This window comes from Calypte anna, chromosome 1 (assembly GCF_003957555.1).
Source record: "Calypte anna isolate BGI_N300 chromosome 1, bCalAnn1_v1.p, whole genome shotgun sequence".
Taxonomy (NCBI): domain Eukaryota; kingdom Metazoa; phylum Chordata; class Aves; order Apodiformes; family Trochilidae; genus Calypte; species Calypte anna.
Genome location: NC_044244.1, coordinates 114,906,666 through 114,928,141, shown reverse-complemented (window position 1 = coordinate 114,928,141; position 21,476 = coordinate 114,906,666). Strand labels below are relative to the sequence as shown.

General features: G+C 40.3%; 1 protein-coding gene across 1 annotated transcript in view; it reads left to right on the top strand.

Moving 5' to 3' along the window:
• Positions 1–6,857: 6,857 nt before the first annotated feature.
• The window catches only part of PRRG1 (proline rich and Gla domain 1), a 30,104-nt gene continuing 15,485 nt past the window's right edge, over positions 6,858–21,476 (top strand). The window contains exons 1-2 of the mRNA XM_030456353.1: positions 6,858–6,987; positions 7,339–7,555. Of these exons, the coding sequence (XP_030312213.1) occupies positions 6,858–6,987; positions 7,339–7,555 (347 nt within the window). The remainder of the gene's footprint in view (positions 6,988–7,338; positions 7,556–21,476) is intronic.

Below are 21,476 nucleotides of genomic sequence, written 5' to 3'. Positions count from 1 at the left end.
ATTTCTCTTTATTTGTTTCTTCTGTTTTTCTCTTTATTTCAACACTACATAAGAAATTCTGAGACACATAAATGCTTAGGATCAGAAAAATAATGATGGCACTTTCATTGGTCACATGGCAGCCACCAATCAAACTAAAATATACACTATAAAAATGTTATAAGTCTTACATGCACCCTGCTCTCCTTACTGCTGGCTATAGAATAGAAATACACTCACAATTTCTTTGTAATATTTGGCTTTGATGGGTAACATGTTTGTGTGATCTACAACAGTTCAAGCAAATACCTTCACAGATGTAAAATGGTGCTTTCTAAAGAATTCACGATACAGCTGGAATACACATCAAATCCTGCCAGTGTTTGGGAAAGGAGTGTAGCAAATCATAATTGCTGAAAGCACAAAGCCATTTTGATGTGAGCAGTCATTCAGAACACTAAACATTCCAATGTCACTGCACTGGAATAATAAAGGATTATTAAAAAATTTAAAATATTTGCATTTGGTTAATGTATTACACAGTGATACTTCAATGCACTTGAAAATAGCCCAAGAGTGTATAATTCATTAATGTGGTGGAAAATCATGTAATGCAGGAGGCAACTGCTTAGTGAAGCCTTTCTGCTCTTGTGAAGATTTTGCAAGAGAGTGCTCCAGAGCAGAGGCAGGATTAGGGGTCATTATCAGGCAACATGCTCGGCTCCTTGGGAACATTGCTCACCAGTGCTGCCATTACAGACCAGTTCTTCTGCCTGATTTAGAGGGAAATTTAATGGGCCCTAAATAGAAGTTATTCTAGCCCTGCAGAGATGAGAGGAATTCTTTTCTGTCCAAGACCTTAAGGCAGAGGGACTAGAATGGCTGAATACACTGGAAAATTTTGTGCAGTTTACCCACAGACATTATTGCTTGTTTGTGCCATCAGAAGTTTCAAAAACAGATGGCACAGACACACACACACACACACACAAAAAAAAAAAACCAAAACCAAAACCAAAAAAACCCCACAAGTTTTCATGTTATCAAAATAGCTCGTTCAGTGCTGAAATTTGTCATTTGTAAGGACATGGGAAAAAGCTGCAGAGCAGGAAATGTTGAGTAATGAGAACATTTGATGTGTGTCTGACCCAGCACTTTAGAAAGCTCGTGGTTTCACCTTTGCTTGCTTTGTTTGATGACAAAGAGATAATAAACTAGTGACATTTATGCGAAAGTGTGAAATCCAGGGAAATGCTCTACTGCAAGGTACAATTAAGCTGTGCAAACACAATGCACAGCATAAACAGGAAAACTTAATATTTGAGTCTTTGAGTCTGAAAGACACAACCCATTACAAATCTGCACTATTCTTGGCAGCAAATGATACTTTACATTTTCTCCTTTGTTTGTTTGAAGGAAGTTCTGCATTTAAAAGGATCTTTACTTGTACCATACTATACATATAAAAAGAAGACTTGGTAAGGCACGCTATCTTTATATGTGTCCACTATGACTAAATTTAGGGTGTACACTACAACATATTTTCCTAGAAAACAGTATAGTATTACAGATACTGCCCAGCCACAGCTTCATTTCCTTCCAATTTTTTATCTTGTCAGTTCTTTTACAAAGGTAGATTTTGAAGTGCCATCTCCCTTGGAGTTCTTTTTTCTCCCACTCCTTTTCCTGTTTCTGGGCTACATTGTAATAATGATAATGATAATGACAATTATTTTGCCCCAGATCAGTGTGGATGTATTCTCACTTTTGTACCTCTTTTCTTTAGGATTTAGGAGTGGACCTCCTAATGGGGTTATGAGCCTATGACAAGTTTTTTTAAAAACTAATGATGCTCTCAAAGATGAAAGCAGATATGACATAAAAATTCAAAATTATTTATATTCCACAACAGAAATCAAGAAGAAACTAAGGTTTAAGACTTTTTCATGAAAACTGAAAGTCATTCAGCTTAACAGGAATTTGAGATTTTCAGGTGGTAGATGGGTCGACAACAGGTGTTCCAGTGACTAACTAACTATATACATAAAGTGAGACATCTCCAGTAAATGGGACCTGAATGTTTCCCCAACCTTTTTGTGGGAAGTAGAAGAAAAATGTTTTGAATTTTTTTTGAAAAATCTTAGGGAAGTACCTACACAGCAATAACCCACACCAATGAGTCTCTTTCTGTCTGGAAATCCCACCTTGGAATGAAGAGACCTCTCCCAATTTAAATGTTATTAAGCTATATTTTTAAAAATTGATCAATTTCTGAGAAGAAAGTCTACATAACTGTAAGATGCCCCAATGAATTCCACTTAAGGATTGGTCTGCTTTTTTACCTCCTCTCCTTTCAACAAGGTTCAATGGCAGTTCGTTCTCTTCCAATATATCTGTGACATTCCTTGTCCTCTGTTCAGAGTCTTTTTTAACTTTTTCATTGGCCTTTTGAGCTTTTGGCTCTAAGCCTTCACAAACTGTGCAATGCATCTGGAATCAAGGAAGAAAGTACTGCATTATTATTAAGGTAAATAGCCTCCTAGTCCTTCTAAAGATATTTTTCATCTACTGCCTTTCCTGGTTATTTCCCAACCACCTGCTATTAAGTTAAATAGATATGATCAAATACTGCATATTCAAACAACCTGTGGCAAGCACTCATAAATTATTACAGAAAAACTCCCTGCCTTCCAAAGAAATGCAGATGTGAATTTGCAACTCTTGGAGACCTAACCTGCAATAGTGTATGTCTGCCTCCATTGTCCAGCCAAAATGCAGAAAAAATGTTGAATTCCAGGTATCCACATGGCTTGTACCTGGCTGAGAGTTACCTTCATTGCTTATAGATGAAATTAACAATTGACAAAACATCTCCTTTCTCCATGACAGCCTTTCTGGGTCAGATTTCATGTCTCTTTGCCTACCCTCATTAGCTGTCTTTGCTACAGACTTGCCACATCTCTTTTTCTTTGTTTGGCTGCCTTCAACATTTCAAACAGCTTTCCACCACAAGAACTGTACCTTTGCTGTGCTTTCTTTCACATTCACCTTCCTCCTAAGGAATCTGAGTTTCCACAAGCTGCTGAACAGCCCCTTCCCACAGGTATTTTAGGAGGTACTGGCAACAGGTCCCTTTCTGTTAAAAACTCTCTGATCCTCTTTCATAAGGCGTTCCCTAAACATCTGCCTTTGATTTCTCCTTTTTTCTTGATGTGCTGCATCTCTACCATTTCCAGTCTTCCAGGGGTCTGTAAGATGCTCATGGGGGGAGGGTCTGTAAGATGCTCATGGGGGGCTGTCAGAGGTGCATGAAAGAGCTGGGTAGTTCTCCACAAATGAATTTCAGGGGGGGGTGTGAGCAATGGAGTGCTCACCTCTAACCTTATAATTGCAAACAATCACAGTCTGCCACATTGCCTGCAATATGAACCAAAGCATTTGGAAGAAATCAGACTGATGCCATGCTTGAGGAGCATAACAGAGAGTGGGGACCTCTGGAAGGTGTTTTGTCATTAGGTATCAGGAAATTAGAATCAGGTGTCTGCATTGATATTGTTAAGCCCTGGATTTAGGATGGGGCAACTGGGGTTAGGAATCACATCCAAGCCTCATCCACGCCGTACATATGTACTCCAAAAGCTGCAGCACTCTATAGCCACACCTCTGCTCTAGCAGAGCAGTTGCTTCCCCCCTTTCATTGTCTCTAACAGCAACAGCAATTTGCCAAACAATTTCCAGGTTACAGCCAGCTCAGGGAAAGCACAGGAAAGGTGGCCCAGAGCAGCTCCTGCTCTACACAGTACAAGGGAAGAGGCTGAGATGAGGCAAGTGCACTGCTTCTGATGCTGTCTTGTGAGAGGGTCAGAACGAGTCACCAGATAGTCCCACTTTCACTTACTATCAGGGACAATTGGATCACGAGTTCCTGCATTAGGCAGGAACAGGCAGGAAGAGAAATTTGGGTTTTACATGAAAACTGGTCCCAATCACTCACAAGAAAATGTAGAAGGTCAGAAGAGACCATCCCAAGGAGGGCAGCTTGATCTCAGGTAACCTAGTGGGGCTTGCCACTGTTTTTTGTTCATGCTACAGAAATTTCAACTGGTATTATTTTAGTACAAACTTAAGATCATTATTCTGAAGAGTAATCTAGTCTAAAATATCACCATTTTCAAAAATGTATACCTTTCCCATCATTTATTTAGCAAAAATTTTTTAAAGTTGCAGCTGAGTCATAAAGCGCCGTGTCTGCTAATTTTATTGTGTTTAAACCTAAATGGTATCTATATATTGAATTACAAAACATTTTCATTTTAGAAAATAAATAAATCATTAGATTACTGAATCACATGTCTACAGTTCTAAACAGAGTTTCTGATGATTCAAACCAAGCTGTAAATAGAATGTAGTTATCTGTATATTTAAAGCAATTGCAATCCCATAATTTGTTCTAAATTTTCTTCAGTGTCCCCTGAAGTCCTTCTCCATGGCACTGAAGATGCTTTTCTAGTTCTAAAAAGCATTAGCAACATAAGCAGTAACAGGTTTTTCTCACTGATTCAACTGATGCAAAAAGAGAAATTCTTTGTTTGGAAAAGAGAAATTGAGCCAAAATACTGCATCTAAATTTTCATATTTTCACCTTCAGTTTTGAACTGTTATCAGTGAAAGTTAAATATTCCACGAAACATCAAATTCAGCATTTGAAAATCATACTGTTTTTGTCATGCTACTTGGGTAGTCCTTAAAACATCACTGTTCTCTTGGTAAACTTTTTACTACACTGGCTGCAGACAAGGGGAAACTCAAGGTTAACTTTAAACAATTTTATGTGTTCCTAAGTAATGAATCTATCTCAGTGTAAGTTAACATTCAAGGTTACTTTACCAAGGATCCTTGAAGTTTAGAATTGACCTAGCATCTTTGTCCCTGCAGACCTGGAAATATATCATAGAATCAAAGAATGGTTTGGCTTGGAAAGAACCTAGCAGATTGTCTACTCATTGCAAGAGTTCCAGCACCCCTGCCATGAGCAGGGACACGTCCCACTAGACCAGGTTACTCAAAGTTCCATCCAACCTGGCCTTGAACACTTACAAGAAGAAGGTAACTACAACCACCCTGGGCAACCTGTTCCAGTGTCTCACTACCCTCACAGGAAATAATTTCTTCCTAATATCTAATCTAAATCTCCCCTCTCTTAGTATGAAAGCATTCCCCCTCATTCTATTACTGCAGTCCCTGACAGAGTCCCAACCTAACTTTTTGGTAGGCTGTGTGACACATGGAAAGGTGATAATTCTCCAGAGAAATTACAATTCTCAAGAGATCAAATGAGTTTGCAAGTTCTCCTTGCAGCAAAGATTAAAAAAACCCAACATAAGCATATAAGAACTCACGGTCACTATATGCACATCCTACCATAAAAATATAATACAAAATGAAACACAAATATTATTCAGGACAGTCTTGCTTTCTTTGTCAAGTCTCTGGTTGCACAGTGTGTCCTTGCCTTCTTGGCAGTTCAGTTATAATTATTTCTCTAATGCTAACAGTGTTGTAACACAGAGAACATAATAAAATTTTTTAATTTTTTAAGCTTCTTTCTCTCAGCTTTTTATTTTGACCTGGGGTCTTTAGTTTATAAAAATAAATGCTTAAAACAAATAAAAATTAATTCTGAAACAATGTTAAAATTACTTTTTAGTTGAACCATTCTTCTGTGATACAGATTTTGTCTTTCACAGACATACATGAATGGATAAGATGGAGGGCTTTATTTAAATACTTTTTAATATCCAACTGGAGTTAATTGCACAGAGTATTTTTGACTATCAGTTCAATAACACATAGAAAAAAACATTTTTCTGAGGAGTGAAGCTTAGAAGACCTCATAGTAAATACTGGTGGAGGGCACTGAAGATTGAGAAGCCAATAAAACTGTGAACCAGTAAAGGCACATTGTACATAATAATATTATTAACCACCTTACCTTTTTCTTTTTCCCTAAATTTGATTCTGACCTGACTGATTCAGCTATGAATACTCAAATAAAAATCATAGTGGACTTATTGATGACCACTGGTTGTCAGGGCCTCAGTGAACTTTCAAACTGCAGAAGTATTTTGCCTCTCCGAGATTCAAGGGATTTGCATTTCTCGGTAATTCTGTCAAAGCATTGTCAGATGTATTAATGTAACTTCTTTTGTTTAAATACTGATGGTCTCAGTGTCAGGTCTCAGCTGACATTTATGAAAGCATTAACTTTTAATTATAGGTCAGGATCCATTAAAGAAGCTGAGACATGTATGAGCTATTGGAAACTGTCTCATCTTTCTGTTCCCTAAACATTTGTGTGTCTGTACTATTACCTCATTCCTTTTTCTGATGATTGCAACTTGAATGTTAATATAAACTTAAAGGTAAAAAGTACTGATATACAGCATAGTAATCCCCTAAAAATTGAAGCCACAGATCACTGAGTAGGAAGATAGCAGCAATGTAAACTTCAAAAAACTCTGCATACTTATAGGGAGTTTCACTTCCATTTTCATGGAATAAATGCTATTTTATGCTCCATACCATTTAGACTTCAATCTCTCTGCTGGCAAGCCAAGCTGTTATTTTTGTGAATCATTCCTAAACCATTTATAACCAGGCCACTGCTCCACTGACAACAGCACCTTTGAAGTCAGGTAGGGATTATTAATCTGCTGTGAATCCTCTTCCTCTACTCATCCATTAAAAATCACAGAGGCAAAATAGGTACAAACCAAAAATCTTAAGCTAGCAAAGCCTTTGGTTCCAGATGAAGGAAAAAAAAACAAGCCAAAAAACCAAAAAAAGATAAAATTAGCCATCCTGAATTTTTAATGTGGATGTGGAACATCAGGGTTTTAAGATTCCTGAAAGGCATCTACCAAGGGAATGAAATCCGAGCACAAAAGGTCCAGACCTCCGGGAAGCTGGGCCCACCCCACACAGCCCTCTCTCCGGACACAGCGAAGGGTAAAATCGTCAACTTTTCGCCTCATTTTAGATCTCCATCACAGTGCACAATTGCCGGGGGTAAATGTTAGGACTAGAGACACCGGGGGGGGGGGGGGGGGGGACACACACGTTTCGGCCAGGCAGGGCGAGGCAACTGCCCCCGAACACGCCTTTCCCATCCTCAGCAGTGCTGCTTTGGGCCGAGGGGCGGCCCCCAGGGATAGGCGGGCGGGAGGTCCCGGTGGTCCCGCCGCCAGCTTCGAGGAGTGCCTCGGCTTCCCGCGGTCACCGAAACGCGGGGACAGAGGGCGGAAAGGCGGTGGCAGCAAAGGGGGTGGTACCCACAGTCCGCTCGTTCCCTCACCCAAGGGGTCCCCCCACGTTCCCTGCCCCGCCTGGCGGCCGCACACCTCCCACAGCCCTCGGCCGCCGCCACTGGGAGCCGCCAGTGGCTCCGCCGGGCGCGCACCGGAGAGTTCGGGGGCAGCGATCGGGGCGGAGACAGCACGGGGTCGGAAACACTCGGGCACCTCCGCCGGCCGCGCAGCTTCTGCCGGGGGATCCCCGCCTCGGGCGGCAGCGAGCGGTGAGTGCGGATCAGCGGGGTTGGGCGGGCGGGCAGGAGGCACCTCGCCGACCCGGGGCCTTCTGCCCCAACCCGCGGGCCGAGCCGGGCCGGGCGGAGGGGAGCAGCGTGGCGGAGAGCTGGTCGGGCCAGGCTGTGCTGTCCCGGGAGCGGAGCGGGCAGCCGCGCCGTGGGGGAGGGTCGGGGCTGGCGGGCGGGCGGTGCCCCCTCGGCTCCCCATGGGGCACCCACAGGCAGCAGCGCTGCGGGCCCCCGGGCGGGACGAGGCGAGGGTCTGCGGCGTGTCCCGGGGAGCGGAGCCTCCTGTGAGGGGCCCGGCGGCGCCCCGGGATTAGCACGGAGGTCCCAGGCCTGTGTGCGGGGTCTCTCGGAGCGGCCCTCGGCAGGGAGAAAAGGTGAAACCGCCCCAGGCCCCCTTCCCTCCCCTCCCTTGGCCGGGCTCCGGCATCCGATGGCGCTGGCGGAGCCGCCCGGAAAACTTCTCTCAGGGGGTTTGTGCCATTTCCAGTTAAGCCGGGGGAGAAAGTGTTTTTGACTCTATTTAACAAAGGAAAAACATCCTACTAACTTTCTTTTTTTTTTTTTTTTTTTGAAAGCGGTTGAGGGTTGTCTTTAAAATAGGCAGCTATTAATTTTTTCTCGTAAGTTTAAAGAAAAGCCACCACCCTCAGAAGAAACCCGCAAAATAAAGCCACAGCGAACCGAAGCTTTAATATTCATGCTAAAAAGTTTTTCCACTCCTAGCTGGGTCACCCGGACTCCATCTGTATTAGGTCTGCAGTAGCCAGTGTAGTCGCTGGTACTTTTAAAATGCTGAGTATGGGTAGGTGTATGAAGGCTATGAGGAGCCCAGTTTCCCAAAGGTCTGAGAACCCCTCCTAGGGCCTGACGCTGGCAAGAGAACTATTTATTCATACCCACAGGAAACAGGAGGGGAACAGGCATCCTCAGTGTTATCTCAGTTGAAACTGGGATTGAGTGTTGGATTGGTTGAGGGGTGGAAGAGGAAGCAGTGGCTGGGTTTGGTGGGAAGAAGAACAGAGAGGAATGGAGCCAGTGATTAAAGGGAAGGTGACTGTAAGAAAATTAATACACTTGAAGGAATCTCAGATTTTCATTACCCCCTTGTCACAGATAAGTCTGGGGAGAGAAAAGGGTTAGTTATGCAGATATTGCTGTCAAATCAACACCTTAAACTTATTATTAATACAGGTTAGTGTTGTCACTAAAAAAAAATCTAACAAAACCCTAGTCATGATTTTTCTTCAGCCTTGCTGCTCATCGCTGCCTCCTGTACCATCTTCTCCCCACTGCTTTTGTAGTCCTACCCACAGGTTCACAGTAACCTTTCAAACATTTTTTCTGATTAACCAGATTAATAGTTGTGTCTGGTTGATTGCACTGCCATAGAGATGCTTATGGTAGCTCAAGTAAAGATGTGTGATACAGGAGAGAGTTTGGGTTTTTATGTGTAAATTATTAGGTATACATCTGAGAGCACTTTTTAATCTTTTTAAATGTAGATATGTGTATGTAAGCACAAGCACACAAACACCAGTGAGAAGGGATTGTGAAACTCTTGATGTTTCGCATTCTGGGTCTTGTGTTGAACAGAGGGAGTGACACTGGTAAAGTGGTTGTGGGGGAGGTTTACAAGTGCAGGAGGTGAGTAGCAGTCTGAGTAGACATATGCAATAAGGGTGAGTTTGCAAGAGTAGTTCTTGCAGGACCAGGTGAGTGAGATTAGAATTCAGAGAAGAGAGCCTGGGGAATTTCTGTGTGAGAATACTGCATGGAAACAAAGGAATGAGACTTTTTACTCAACTGTCCAGCCATCTCACTTCAACCTCTGTCAGGCAAGAAAAGTTTTATTTTCCAGAGCAGATTAGAATAGAGCCTGGAATTCATGAGTATCTCTGTTTTCTAGGAATTTGCAAATATCAGAAAATTCCCAGGCAAAACATGGGTTAATACTTTTTCATGCAAGTTCATCCAGAGATTTGCATCTAACTAATGCTGTGAGATAACCTATCAGTTCAGATAGCGGAACACTGCATTTGCCTCTTCTGCCTATTGACTAGTGATAGGGTCCAAGTTGTGCCAGGTGAAATTCAGATTAGATGTTAGGAAGAATTTCTTCATTGAAGCAGTGGTGAAGCATTGGAACTGGTTGCCCAGGGAGGTAGTGGAGTTGCTGTCCCTGGGGTTATTCAAAAAGCTGGTAGATGTGGCACTTTGGCAGATGATTTAGTGGTTAAGGTGGTGTAGGACTGATGGTTGGACTTGATCTTGAAGGCTCTTTCCAACCGTGATGGTTCGATGCTTATAACACATTCAAGTATTGACATTCTAATATGATGGCATCAATTTTCCTTTGGTAGAAAAGGATAGTCACACACTGTTAGAGTAACTATATGAATATTGTCGTTTTCAGAATCACTAACAAAGGAGGAGGAAAACTTAAGTTTTTTGGTTAGCTTTAGCTAAGTAAAGAGCTTCAGCCTTTTTGTACATCTGTATTGAACTACAACTTTCTTTTAAGTAAGAAACGTTTGTTGCATTTAAAAGTTCTTTTATACTCAAGGTATTAAGAGATGTAAGTCGTTTGGTCTTATTATTTTGGTTGCATGATGTCACAACTTTATTTTCTGAACATTATTGAAGTCTGCATTCAAATTCTGCTTCGGCTGTGGATTTATGAATTTTCATGTGTCTTCTGTTGTGCTTATCACCTTAATATCTCAGTACAGGGCTAATCCCCCTTAAGTGACAAACCTGTTCCAAGATTATCTGCCCAGTCTACACGAAGAATGAAGATATAACTATGGAAACCAAATCTGGTCCAGGTTCAGTGTCCCAGTTTATAAGTGCACAGGTGAAGATAAAAACAGTACCTGGACTGGGGTAAAATACACTTAAGAGTGCAAAATTATTTAAGACATAATACTGTGAACCATTTTTTGTTTTCTATGTTATTTTAAAGGGCTCACACTTTTCCTGTGATCCTCTTTTCCATCATTTTTTCCTGTCTATATCTCTCACCTTCATCACTTGTGACAGTGTAACTGTTGCCATATCCAACTGGTGAGCTGGATCACAGGATTAATCAGGTGAAAATAAATATATCTGACTTACTTTTGACCCTGTATCATTTCCCTTTCTTGACTCTTATAAAAAACCTGGATGAGCTGAGAATGCGATTGGTACCACTTACACCCCTGTATGAGTGCTAGGAAAAACCTAAGTCATTTTGCCCCTCCAGTTCTGTCTGCCATTAATCCTGTAGATTTCACATGCTTCATTTCTTCCCATTGACTCAGCAAAATGTCCTAGGCTCCTATAGGCAAGAATTGTATTTTCTTGCACCATCCTATTACTTTTAGTTTCTCAGCCTAATTCTGAACTTCTCTGCTCCTTTTAATCTTGCCCTTTCATGAACTGGTATCAGCTTTGTTTCCAGGATGCTCTGGCTCATGTTTCTTTACTTTGCAGTTGTCTTTTTTTTTTTATTCAGCCACCAGAGACAATCTACTCTCTTTCCCCATCCCTTGCTTCCTCTCCTCTTCTGCTTTATAAACAAAAGCACTTACAATGAGCAGTAAAGAAAAATACAAGCCTGGCAAGGGAGAAGATTAAATGACCTAATGTTTAATATCTGTTCTCTTGCCAGCTACTTTTGTTTGAGTACAGGTGTTGCTAACTATTTGACCTTTTAAAATCTAATCTGGTAGTGCCCAGCTCTTTCCTTGTTTATCTTTGTTTTGTTTACTGATTCTTGTTAAGTAAAACTTGATTCACATTTGAGAGGTCTGAAAATTGCTTAACCCATTCTCTTGTTGCCAGCAGTTTTGATGATGATGATGGTTATCAAGTGATCTGGGGTTTAATTGACATTTCTGAATACCATTGGAAAAATAGCTACATTTCATAAGCAAATCCCAATTTCATATTGAAAGGGAAAGAAATTATATACCGACCACCTGAAATCACACCCTATGTTTCAGCTTGGTAAGGAAACATTTATTTAAAACTATTTTATACCTATTTCAGACTGCCACTTCTTTTGAACAACAGATAATCATTATTTTAAAATAACTTTGGATAAAAGGTGTGCATCTTTTTAGAAATATGCTTGTATAATCACACAAGAAACTTATTTGGACAGTCCAGTGTATTGGAGTTAGCATCCAGGGCTAGAACTCCTGGACTATTAGCACAAGAAATGGTACCTGATTTAAAACTAAGAATGCTGCTATGTATAATGTTTGGCGTTCTCTTCTGTTTTGTTTTTGAGAGTAGGTGCTTTTATATAGGGGAGAGACAGACTGTCCTCCAGTTGCATCTTGAGTCACATGTTATACGTTACACTGTGCTGTGTACCTGTTCAGTCGAGTGTTTCTTTAAAAGCATCTGAATCAACTTTCTTGAGCTGCTTCTGAAATGACTTTTGAAATTTGGCAATTTATGTTCTAAGATCACCCACTCAACACACTTACAGTTTTTCACTGTAGTGATCAATCTGCATCAGTATAATTATTCTCTCCAACCGTGGTCAGATTAAGTGATACTAAAATCCAGAGAGAGCTCACGGAGAAGGCAGTAATGGAGGAGGAAACTTCTTAAACCTGGTAATGTAGTTAACTTTGTACTTGAAAGTGCAGAACTTCTATGTTTTCCAGAAGTCTAGGTGAGACTTTTTGATAGCACAAGATGTTATACCCTATTGTTGTTATTTTGAATGTTCCTGTTTTACTGAGCTCTTTGTTTCCCTGGAGTCAAAGAATGAATGCCATGGACCGGTTTCAAGATTCACTTTACAGCAATACCTCGTTAAATCCCAATCTCTAAATTAACTGTAATATAACTGCTTGAAGTGTGTAATATTTATTATACTTAGCTGTATCTCTAAATGTTTACTACTCAGCATTGAAGAATGGTTATTTCTTGGCTCAAAAGGTGTGAATTTGTTAGCTCGATGCTGTGAGGCAGTTTATAGGAATGCTACCAGGGAAACTGAGAAGTAGTAGCTTCATCAGATATTAACTTTATATCTGCCTGTACCTTCAGGTTTATCAGTGTGCTGCTTACTGATCTTGTGTGCATTTGCTGAGTATTTCTCTTCAAACTATTTGCTAAATAAAGCTGGGAGGAGAAACAGCTTTCTGTTACCTTTCTGCCCCTTGTCTTCATTCTTACAGCTACATGGGAGAGTTTGAAAGAGATCTCAACAGCAGAATTATTACCTAAGTGTATTTCCTGTCTTTCTATAAATTTCCCCTGTGGCAGCTGCAGTTAGCACAGTTCTTGACCTTTTATTTCAATAGCGCTGAGCAGTTCTGAGTATCAGAAATGAAATGGACTTACCAGACTATTTTCTGTTTGCTACGGCTGGTTATCAGAGCTGTGGGCAGCAGCAGAATAAAGGCCTGGCTTAATCTGGAGAGCTGTGTTTGTAGCTTTGTAAGCAGCTTAACTGATCCAAGCATGTCCTGCTGCCTGAAAACAAGAGTTTGTGCTTTTCCCCTCCATCCTTGCTAGGTTTTGCTTTTGACCTTGTGCTGACCCCAGCACTCCTTAGCACTGTGCAGTCAACTGAACCAGGGAGCTGGTTTGTTTGAGATGAAACCAGGCATACTAAAACAAACATACTGACATGCCAGCATGCAAAAGGCTTTCCACTGGGCTACCTTTGTCTGGCCTTGGGTGCTACCAGCCAAACCTCGTATTGACTCAAGGGAGGGAGCAGGACTGTGTGGCTGGAGGGGACAGACAACCTGCTCAGACAGCAGCTTCAGATGGGGTTGATATAAGTGCTGACTTGGAAACTATCAGTGAAGCAGCTGTGTATTGGTGTCTTTCTCTGCTGACATCTTTGAAGAGCAGCAATAAAGTAAGTACTCAAGGGGGAAGATCCCAGGAAGTCCTTCAAGAGGGGCAAGAACTTGTTGAGCAGAGATTGGGGTCAAACTCAGAAAGTGAGGAAGGTCCATCCACAAACATCTTTTATGGAATGGCAACTTAAGAAAAGCTGTAAAGAAGTGCCTAACTACAATCTAATCAGACCTGCATTTGTATCAGAAATACAGGAGTATCAAAGCACTTTCACTATAGCTATTCCTTGGGAATTCTTGGCAAATGTTTGATCAAAGTTTTCATCTTAGTATAAGAAAGAATTTTTTTACAGTGAGATCCATCATTCATTCAATAGGACAGCCTTCCCGGGAACATGGTAAAATCACTATCGTTGGAGGTATTCAAGATGCATTCAGCAGGGGGCTAGACAACCTAATTTGGCTCCTATTCCCAGAAAAGGTTGGACCTGACAATCTTTTGATGTTCCTTCCAACCTGGGTTGCTCTGTTCTGTGAATTTTTTGTGGGGGTAATCTACACCAGAAATACCAGAGGTGATGCACCTGCTGGTGGGCAGAATACCTGTGTAAATGAACACAACAGAATTATCAGATTTTAAAAATTATCAGATGTATTTATTTGTGCTAGAAGACTCCTCTCTTCCTTCACATTCTGTAGGTGCTAGAGTAGTTGTACAGCTTCTCAGGGAAGTCTTCCAAGAACAAATGTTAGGCATGCTGGATCCTCTTGAGGATCTGTCAGTTGTGAATGAAATTTTCAAGAATTAAATTTATTTTAATTCTGTGTATACTTTTGACACAAGAGAAATTATATCTTCAAATACAGTTCATTACTTGCTTGTTTGACACATGAATTTGGCATGTCAGTGTTAGGAACTTCAATGTGTGTAAAATTCTCTTGCCTTAAATCTGTAAAACTGATTTCCAATGATAATATCCTTCTGAACTGTTTTTTTATATATATACTTCATGATGCTTTTACTCACAGACAGAATAGGTGTTGCACTGAAGCACTTCATAAGGAGTAGGAGAGATCAGTAGAATTATTGTTAAATTTTGGGAGCTGCCCTGGTGTTTTCACAGTGGTGGAAAGGGCAGAAAACTCTTGTAAGTATTCTGTGATACTGATAATTTTGTGACTACTGGAACTTGTACAGTTTTGTTTCCTGTGGATTTATGCTGTGTGGTTGATCATTTGTAAACTATGGCTTAAAGCTTTACTGTGGTGTTTATTTCTTATTGTCATTATGAATGACAAATTTGAAATAGATGTTAATTTCAGTCTTTTCTCAAGTTATAATGTTAAGAATGCCTCCATCCTCTATAGTAGTTTGCTTTCTTTAGGAAGACTTTCACGACTTCTAAGATTTTCTACTGTTCTGTAGCAGTTGATTGGAAAGGACCAATAAGTAAAATTTTTAGACTTGAGGACATGAGGAAACCCCAGGTAAAAACAAGGCCCTCCAAGGCTGAAGCCAGGGCATTATGTTTTTATTTTACTCCAGACATGTAAATCAGCTGGAGTACTTTTCGTGTATAGGTTTGTTCACATTCTACTGAGAAGTTAAGTGTAATGCACTAAAAGGACAGGTCATGATGTGTGTATCTTCAAGTATTTGGAAATCCGGTTAAAGTTGATGTGAGGAGAGATGGGCATGGTTGTTGCAAGGGGCAAGTAGCAGTATTTTAAAAATTCTTTTCTTTTTTAATGGCTTGTAGGTCTGTTTACCTTTCTGTTTTACTGGCGAGTATGACTGCCTCTGCTCTGTGGATTCTGGTGGTGTACAGCTTCCTCTGTGCTCCCTTTATGCAGTTTCCCTGTGTGACAGAAAACTTGGTGAAAATCTGTAAAAGAGTTCTGCTTCATTATCTTTTCCCTAGTTACTCTATAATTCACTAAGATGAAGTATGTATTTTTGACTCTTCACTTTATGCAATTTGTTTTTTGGTTGACTGGAAAATCTCATTAAAACATGCTCTGAAATGCTGTCATGTGTGCATTGCTTCAGGGGAAGATAGGGTAAAAACTTCTATTAAAATATGCTGACTGTGTAAATATTTGGAAAAGAAGGCTTTGTTTGCACATTCTCTGGCTTGGTTTAGCATTTCAAACAAAAAAATTACATTTTACTGTTTTCTGGCTAATTTTCCTAAAATAATTGAGGTGTAAAATACTGGCCTGCCTAATAAATGCTATATGTAGTTTCTGTACAGAGCAGGGTATCTGCCTCAGGTTTGCCTCATCACAGAAAAGCAAAATAAACTTTCTGTGGTAGCAGGCTTATGTTTGTTATAAAATTACTGCATGCAAAACAAAGATGCCAGTGTGAAATTACCTAGGTCTGCTTTGGCTAAGAAGTTAACATTCAGAGGTCTATATTCTTTATCTTTTTTTTTTTTTTTTTTTCCCCAGTATTAGTACCTTCTTGAAAAATACTGGTATCTTAGAAGGAAACCGATGTTTGAAAATAGCTATTGCTCCTTACCCTTCACAGTATTGTAACATTTTCAAGAAAATCTTCATTGAGTTGAGGATAATCTTTTTCAAATGTACAGAATTGTCAGGTCTTTTTCCTTCTGTGAAAAGAGTGTGTTTGAATATTTGGTACAGAATAATACACTTGGAGGCTGCATTTTGTACAGCCAGCTTGTGTTACTGGAAAAGCCATAAAGGTATTATTTGGGTCATGGTTTTTCTTTTTAAGATGTGCAGAGAAAGAAAGTGTCTGTAAAGAGCTTCAAAGCAGGAAAAAAATGTACATTTTTATCCTTGATCTAGTGACCTTTTCTGAGTAGACAAACATTGTACCTACAATGGAACTGTATTCTTTTGAATGGACTGTGCCCAGATGCATTTGCTTGGCCTTTCTCTCTGATGCCTGTAGAGGTACAATAGGAAGTAAAGGTAGTTTTCTCTTTTTCTCTTTTTTTTTTTTTCTTCCCAACCTAACCCATAAAAAAGGCAGACAGCACTGTTATAATATGCTTTCTGCTTTTCCTGAATTTTTTTATGTGTTGATTTGGGGGTAGGTGGGAGACCCAGAGCTAAAGGAAAAAGGGAGACTATAGATAGTGAATAGGATCCATTAGAGAGACCACTTGCCATCTATCAACTCAATTTCTGTTATGTGGTGGGATTTACTCCCCTAGTCCAAATCCAGTTTTAAGCCACTTGGGGGAGGAACTGGATATAGTTACTGATTCCGTAGTGGACTGCTTCCCTTCTTTCACAGCTAGGTAGTTACCAATATAAGGTGTATATGGTATATCTTGTCTGCATGTAATAATACATGCTTTCTTTGAGAAACTGAAATGCAAAAATCTGAAAGTTAACTGGCTCCTGAACTTTAGCAAATGGTTGAAATGTTTGGGAAATTCTGTCTGTCCACAAACTGTAGAAGATAGTAAATTAGGTGTTAATAATATGAAAATTGTTGGAAGGTAAAGGGCTAGCCATCTTAGCATTCTGGAAAATGTAAGAAGGAGCTGCAGTACAAGATTAGTCAAAAAGTCAGCCTGGGATTGTGCTGTGCCAGCAGCTTGCAGGAGAGGCTATGGGAAAAGCCTTAGAGCAGAGCATGGACAGAGAGAGAGAGAGAGAGCCTCCTCCTGTCAAGTCCTGGTTATCAGTAGGTTGGAAACGTGGAGAGGATACATCTGGAAAACTGTGTTGTTGCAGCTAACAAATCTCTCCCTCTTTTATGGATGCCCTCTACGTTTTTTAAACATATCACTACTTTTATTCTGAACAGCATCTTATGACAGCGATTTCTGTAACTTAGGTACTATCCAGTCCTTTCATGTATTTACATCTATGTCAGTTTAGGCCAGTGGGTACCCTCCTGGTTTTAGTGCTGTGCAAAATAATGATTAGCTGTAATGTGTTTACCTTCTTTTTTCACAGGTATATAGCTGAGGGACTAACTTTTCCAGACAGATTGTGTTATGATTAGACCTGCTGAATGTCTGGCTCCTCTAAATTGAGTGGTTTGTTACACAGTGACTATTTAAACACAGAGGATTCTTTAAATTATTATAGAATCATAGAATTGGCTGGGTTGGAAGGGACCTCAGAGATCGTCGAGTCCAACCCTTGAACCACCGTTGCGGTTGCTAGACCATGGCACTGAGTGCCACATCCAGTCTCTTTTTAAATATCTCCAGGGATGGAGAATCCACTACTTCCCTGGGCAGCCCATTCCAATGCCTGATCACCCTCTCCATAAAGAAATTCTTTCTAATATCCAACCTGAACCTCCCCCGGCACAACTTAAGTCCATGCCTTCTTGTCTTGCTGAGAGTTGCCTGGGAAAAGAGACCAACCCCCCCCTGGCTACACCCTCCTTTCAGGGAGTTGTAGAGAGTGATGAGGTCTCCCCTGAGCCACCTCTTCTCCAGGCTGAACAGCCCCAGCTCCCTCAGCCTCTCCTCATAGGATCTGTGCTCAAGTCCCTTCACCAGCCTGGTTGCCCTCCTTTGGACCTGCTCCAGGACCTCGATATCCTTCCTGAAACTTGTCTTCATTTTTATTTTTTAAATAAAAGCAGCACATAATTTTAAATCCATATGCAGTCCAGTTCCCAACTGAAGTCATGAGCTTCTGAGTAATGTTGCTCAGTTGTGTAAAGCATGAGAAGATGTGAACTGCAAAATGAAAGTTGGCTTGCTCATCTTTTACAAAACCCATGCAAACATTTCATTTCCATGAAAGCAGGGGTACTAAATATGGGAAGAAAATAAAATGCGTGTTCAAAGCTGCTTCTAATTTAGGGAGGTTGTGAGTTCAAACATGCTACAAAAGCAGTCTGCTGCAGTTCTGGTACAGTTCATGTAGTTTTTTTCCTTGAGAAGTTCTAGTAGGCCCATTGATTATTTTCTCTTACTATAAATTTCAAAAAAAACATGACAGATATTCAATAAGCAGCTGTTGCTTTACTAGTGTCATAAAAATTTATCAATACATTATTTAAAACTTCAGCCACCTGTAACCATGAGCCAGAAGGATCATAATGTAGTTTCCCTGGCTTATTGTATATTGACTTTGTGTGTTACTTTATTATTTTAGAAGCTGGTAACAGATTTTTGAGAGGGAGTTATTGAATATAGTGGTGATGATGATCATAAATTGGATGTTAATTTTATTGGCTGTAATTGCAGGTTTTCAGTCTCAGAGAGAGAGTGTGCTTTTTTGTTTGTGGAGTTTTTTGAGGGAGTAGAGGGCAGGCTGGGTTTTCTCCTGGTTCCCACAAAAGATATACCTGTCTTTTTTTTCTTTCTTTCTTGCTGGCATTTCTGAGCAAACACTCATCTGTTAGGTTTTTAGCTCTTAAGCTGGGCTCTGTGGTATCCTGTGCATGCTCTGCAGTATTTGATTTCCACAGTGAAAACACAGCATCTGAAGCCAAGAGACAAGCACATAGACTGCTTTAGCAATCTCTTTCACTGTGGGGAGGATTTTTTTCTTTGTTTGTTTCTGGGTTGTTGGGGGTTGGTTTGTTTGTTTAGTATTTTGGGTTTTAGCTTTTTGATGTTTCCTCTAAACTACACTGTTGGTAAGCCTGGTGGGTTTGTGTAAGCCTGATGGGTTTGGGTGATGCCTCTAGCAAGTGCTGGTTGGGAGGCATTCCTCCTAACTAGCTTCCCAGAACTTAATTTTTGTCTGAGGGACAGCCTCCCACCAGCTCTGCTTTTGTCAGTTTGTTTGTCAAAGTCATTTTGTAGGAAGTTTTGCCAGATGTTTTCTCGTACCCTGTAACAACCTTCGGTAGATTGCTGGGGAATTGTTTATCCAGAGCTTGCTTCCTCACAGCTTGGTAGTAATTTGAGCATAGTCATACAGTACACACTGGGTGTACCTGCAGGAGCATTTTGGCTCAGAGTAGGAGTGTTCTTAGGAAGCAAAACTCCCAGCTGGCACCTCCTCCTGTACTTTGCTTTGTGTTGCTGAATCATTTCAAAGCAGTCTGACCAAATCATTCTTGGATGAAAGTAAACCAGAACATACCTTCCAAGAGCATGGCTACTGCAGTCCCATGGCCACATAGTATTCAGCGCATGGAACCAATTCAGAGCTACTCCAAAGTCCTATTGCATTGCATTCCTGTCTAATGTGAGTATAGTCATGGACAGAGATAATACACAGCACTTAGAGGTTATTACTCATGCCTGCTGTACTTGCTTCAGTTGAAGAACCCAGCTATTAAAGGCTAAGGGGGAACAGATAGTATCAAAATAGCTGACAATTTGTGTGTGATTTGGAAGCTGATACTTGAGCAGTAATAGGTTAGTGAGTACCACAACTCTAATGGATCTGATTTCCTGTTTTGGCTGCTTTCAGCTCTTCTGTATTTTCATTAATCTGAGTTCTTCTCCATTCTCTAACAGGCTTGTTCTTGTGACCCAGTCATTAGCCCAGATCACCACAATATTCTGACATGTCTCATGTGCTGTGTTCTTTCCCTGTTATGCTCTCTTCAATTTTTATTTTTTTTTTACTTACTAGCTTGCACAAGTCTGTACAGACTGTGGCTGGTTCTGAGTATGGTGTATACTTTCCGACTGCATACTTTCTGCTGTTGAAAATGGGTAATGTTTTATAGCTGCCAAAGGAGCAGAGTTTCCTGAGATACTGCTGCCATTGGTAAACACCACCTTTACCTGAGTGAGAAAGTTAATGGATTTTCTCTCTTCTTCTTGATCATTGATTTTTGTGGAAAGCTTTGTGGTAGCACAGAAGAAGACATCCCAGTGTCAGATTTAGTTAAAAAGTATTAGCAGGAGGAGGCATAAAGTAGAATTGATAAGTAACATTAAGTATCCTTAGTTTTGTTTCCAAACAAAATCAGGATAAAAACACATCCTACTTTGAAAGCTTTATTTAATAGTTCACCATTCCCACTTGAAAAAAAAAAAACAGATAAAAACTGATTATTGTTATGTCAACACTTCAGCGAATTATCAAGTTAAATACTACAAATTTGAATTCCCAAGACATGATGATAGTTATTTAAATGTTTGATTAGGCCTCCCAGGAACTGCCCCAGATGGTTCCCATGCACTTGAAAACTGTGAAACCTTTGAAATGCCAAAGGGAAAGTGTTGTTGCTTCTCCTCCCAGATGCCTTGCTGACCAAATGTGTATACAGGGAGATTGTTTGTCTGATTTTGAAGGGGAGAGAAAGGAAGAGATGTCTTAACTTACAGCACCTCCTGCTTTGAACCACAGGAGCCTGGACATAACCAGAGAATGAGCAGCCAGATAGACTTGTAGCTTTTGCACAGAAAAAAACCACCTCATTAATTTAAAGAAAGGGTAATGAAATTGAGGCAGAAGCTTAGAGATCAGTCTCAGCCACATGAAGTTCTGTCATGAGGAACCACATTCTCTCTGCTAACGGGAGTGTTTGAGCCATACTCAACATGCTGGTTCTGTGACTGATGATGGATTTTACTGAATTTAAGACATAATGGCAGTTTGCTGAGTACAGGTTTCTCTTAGTGTTCTGGCCTGTGGTTTTGAGTCAACATTAATGATAATATTTTAGATGGTACAGTTGGATAGCATCTACAAAGCAGAGGGGTTTATTTTTCCAGTTCTCTATTTTGCTCTTATTCTTGTCCCATGTAGTCTTGGGTGTAACAAGTCTTTGTCTGATAGAACAGTTTCCATCCATCTTTGTTCTCACCCAAATGCCCTGACTAACCTTGCAGTTGCAAACAAACCAAACTTAATAAATGACAGCTTCTCCCATATCCTTAAAGCATAGACTTCCTGTTCAAAGAAAAATCAATGTATTTCTCCCACTTTTGAATCCATGTAAATCCTTGTATGTGCTTTTCCTGTGGAAAAAGTTCTTTTGAACCAGATTGTTACAAGTAAAATTATAGCCTTCTGTAGTATTTTTACATAATGATACAAAACCCAAATGTGGTGGAACTGGGATATTTAAGTAGGCACATAACATGTTTTGAATAAATGGAAGCCGGATAATTATCTGTCTTCCTGTGCAATTATTTAATGTTTTCATTTTCCTTCTAAAAAACCTTGTA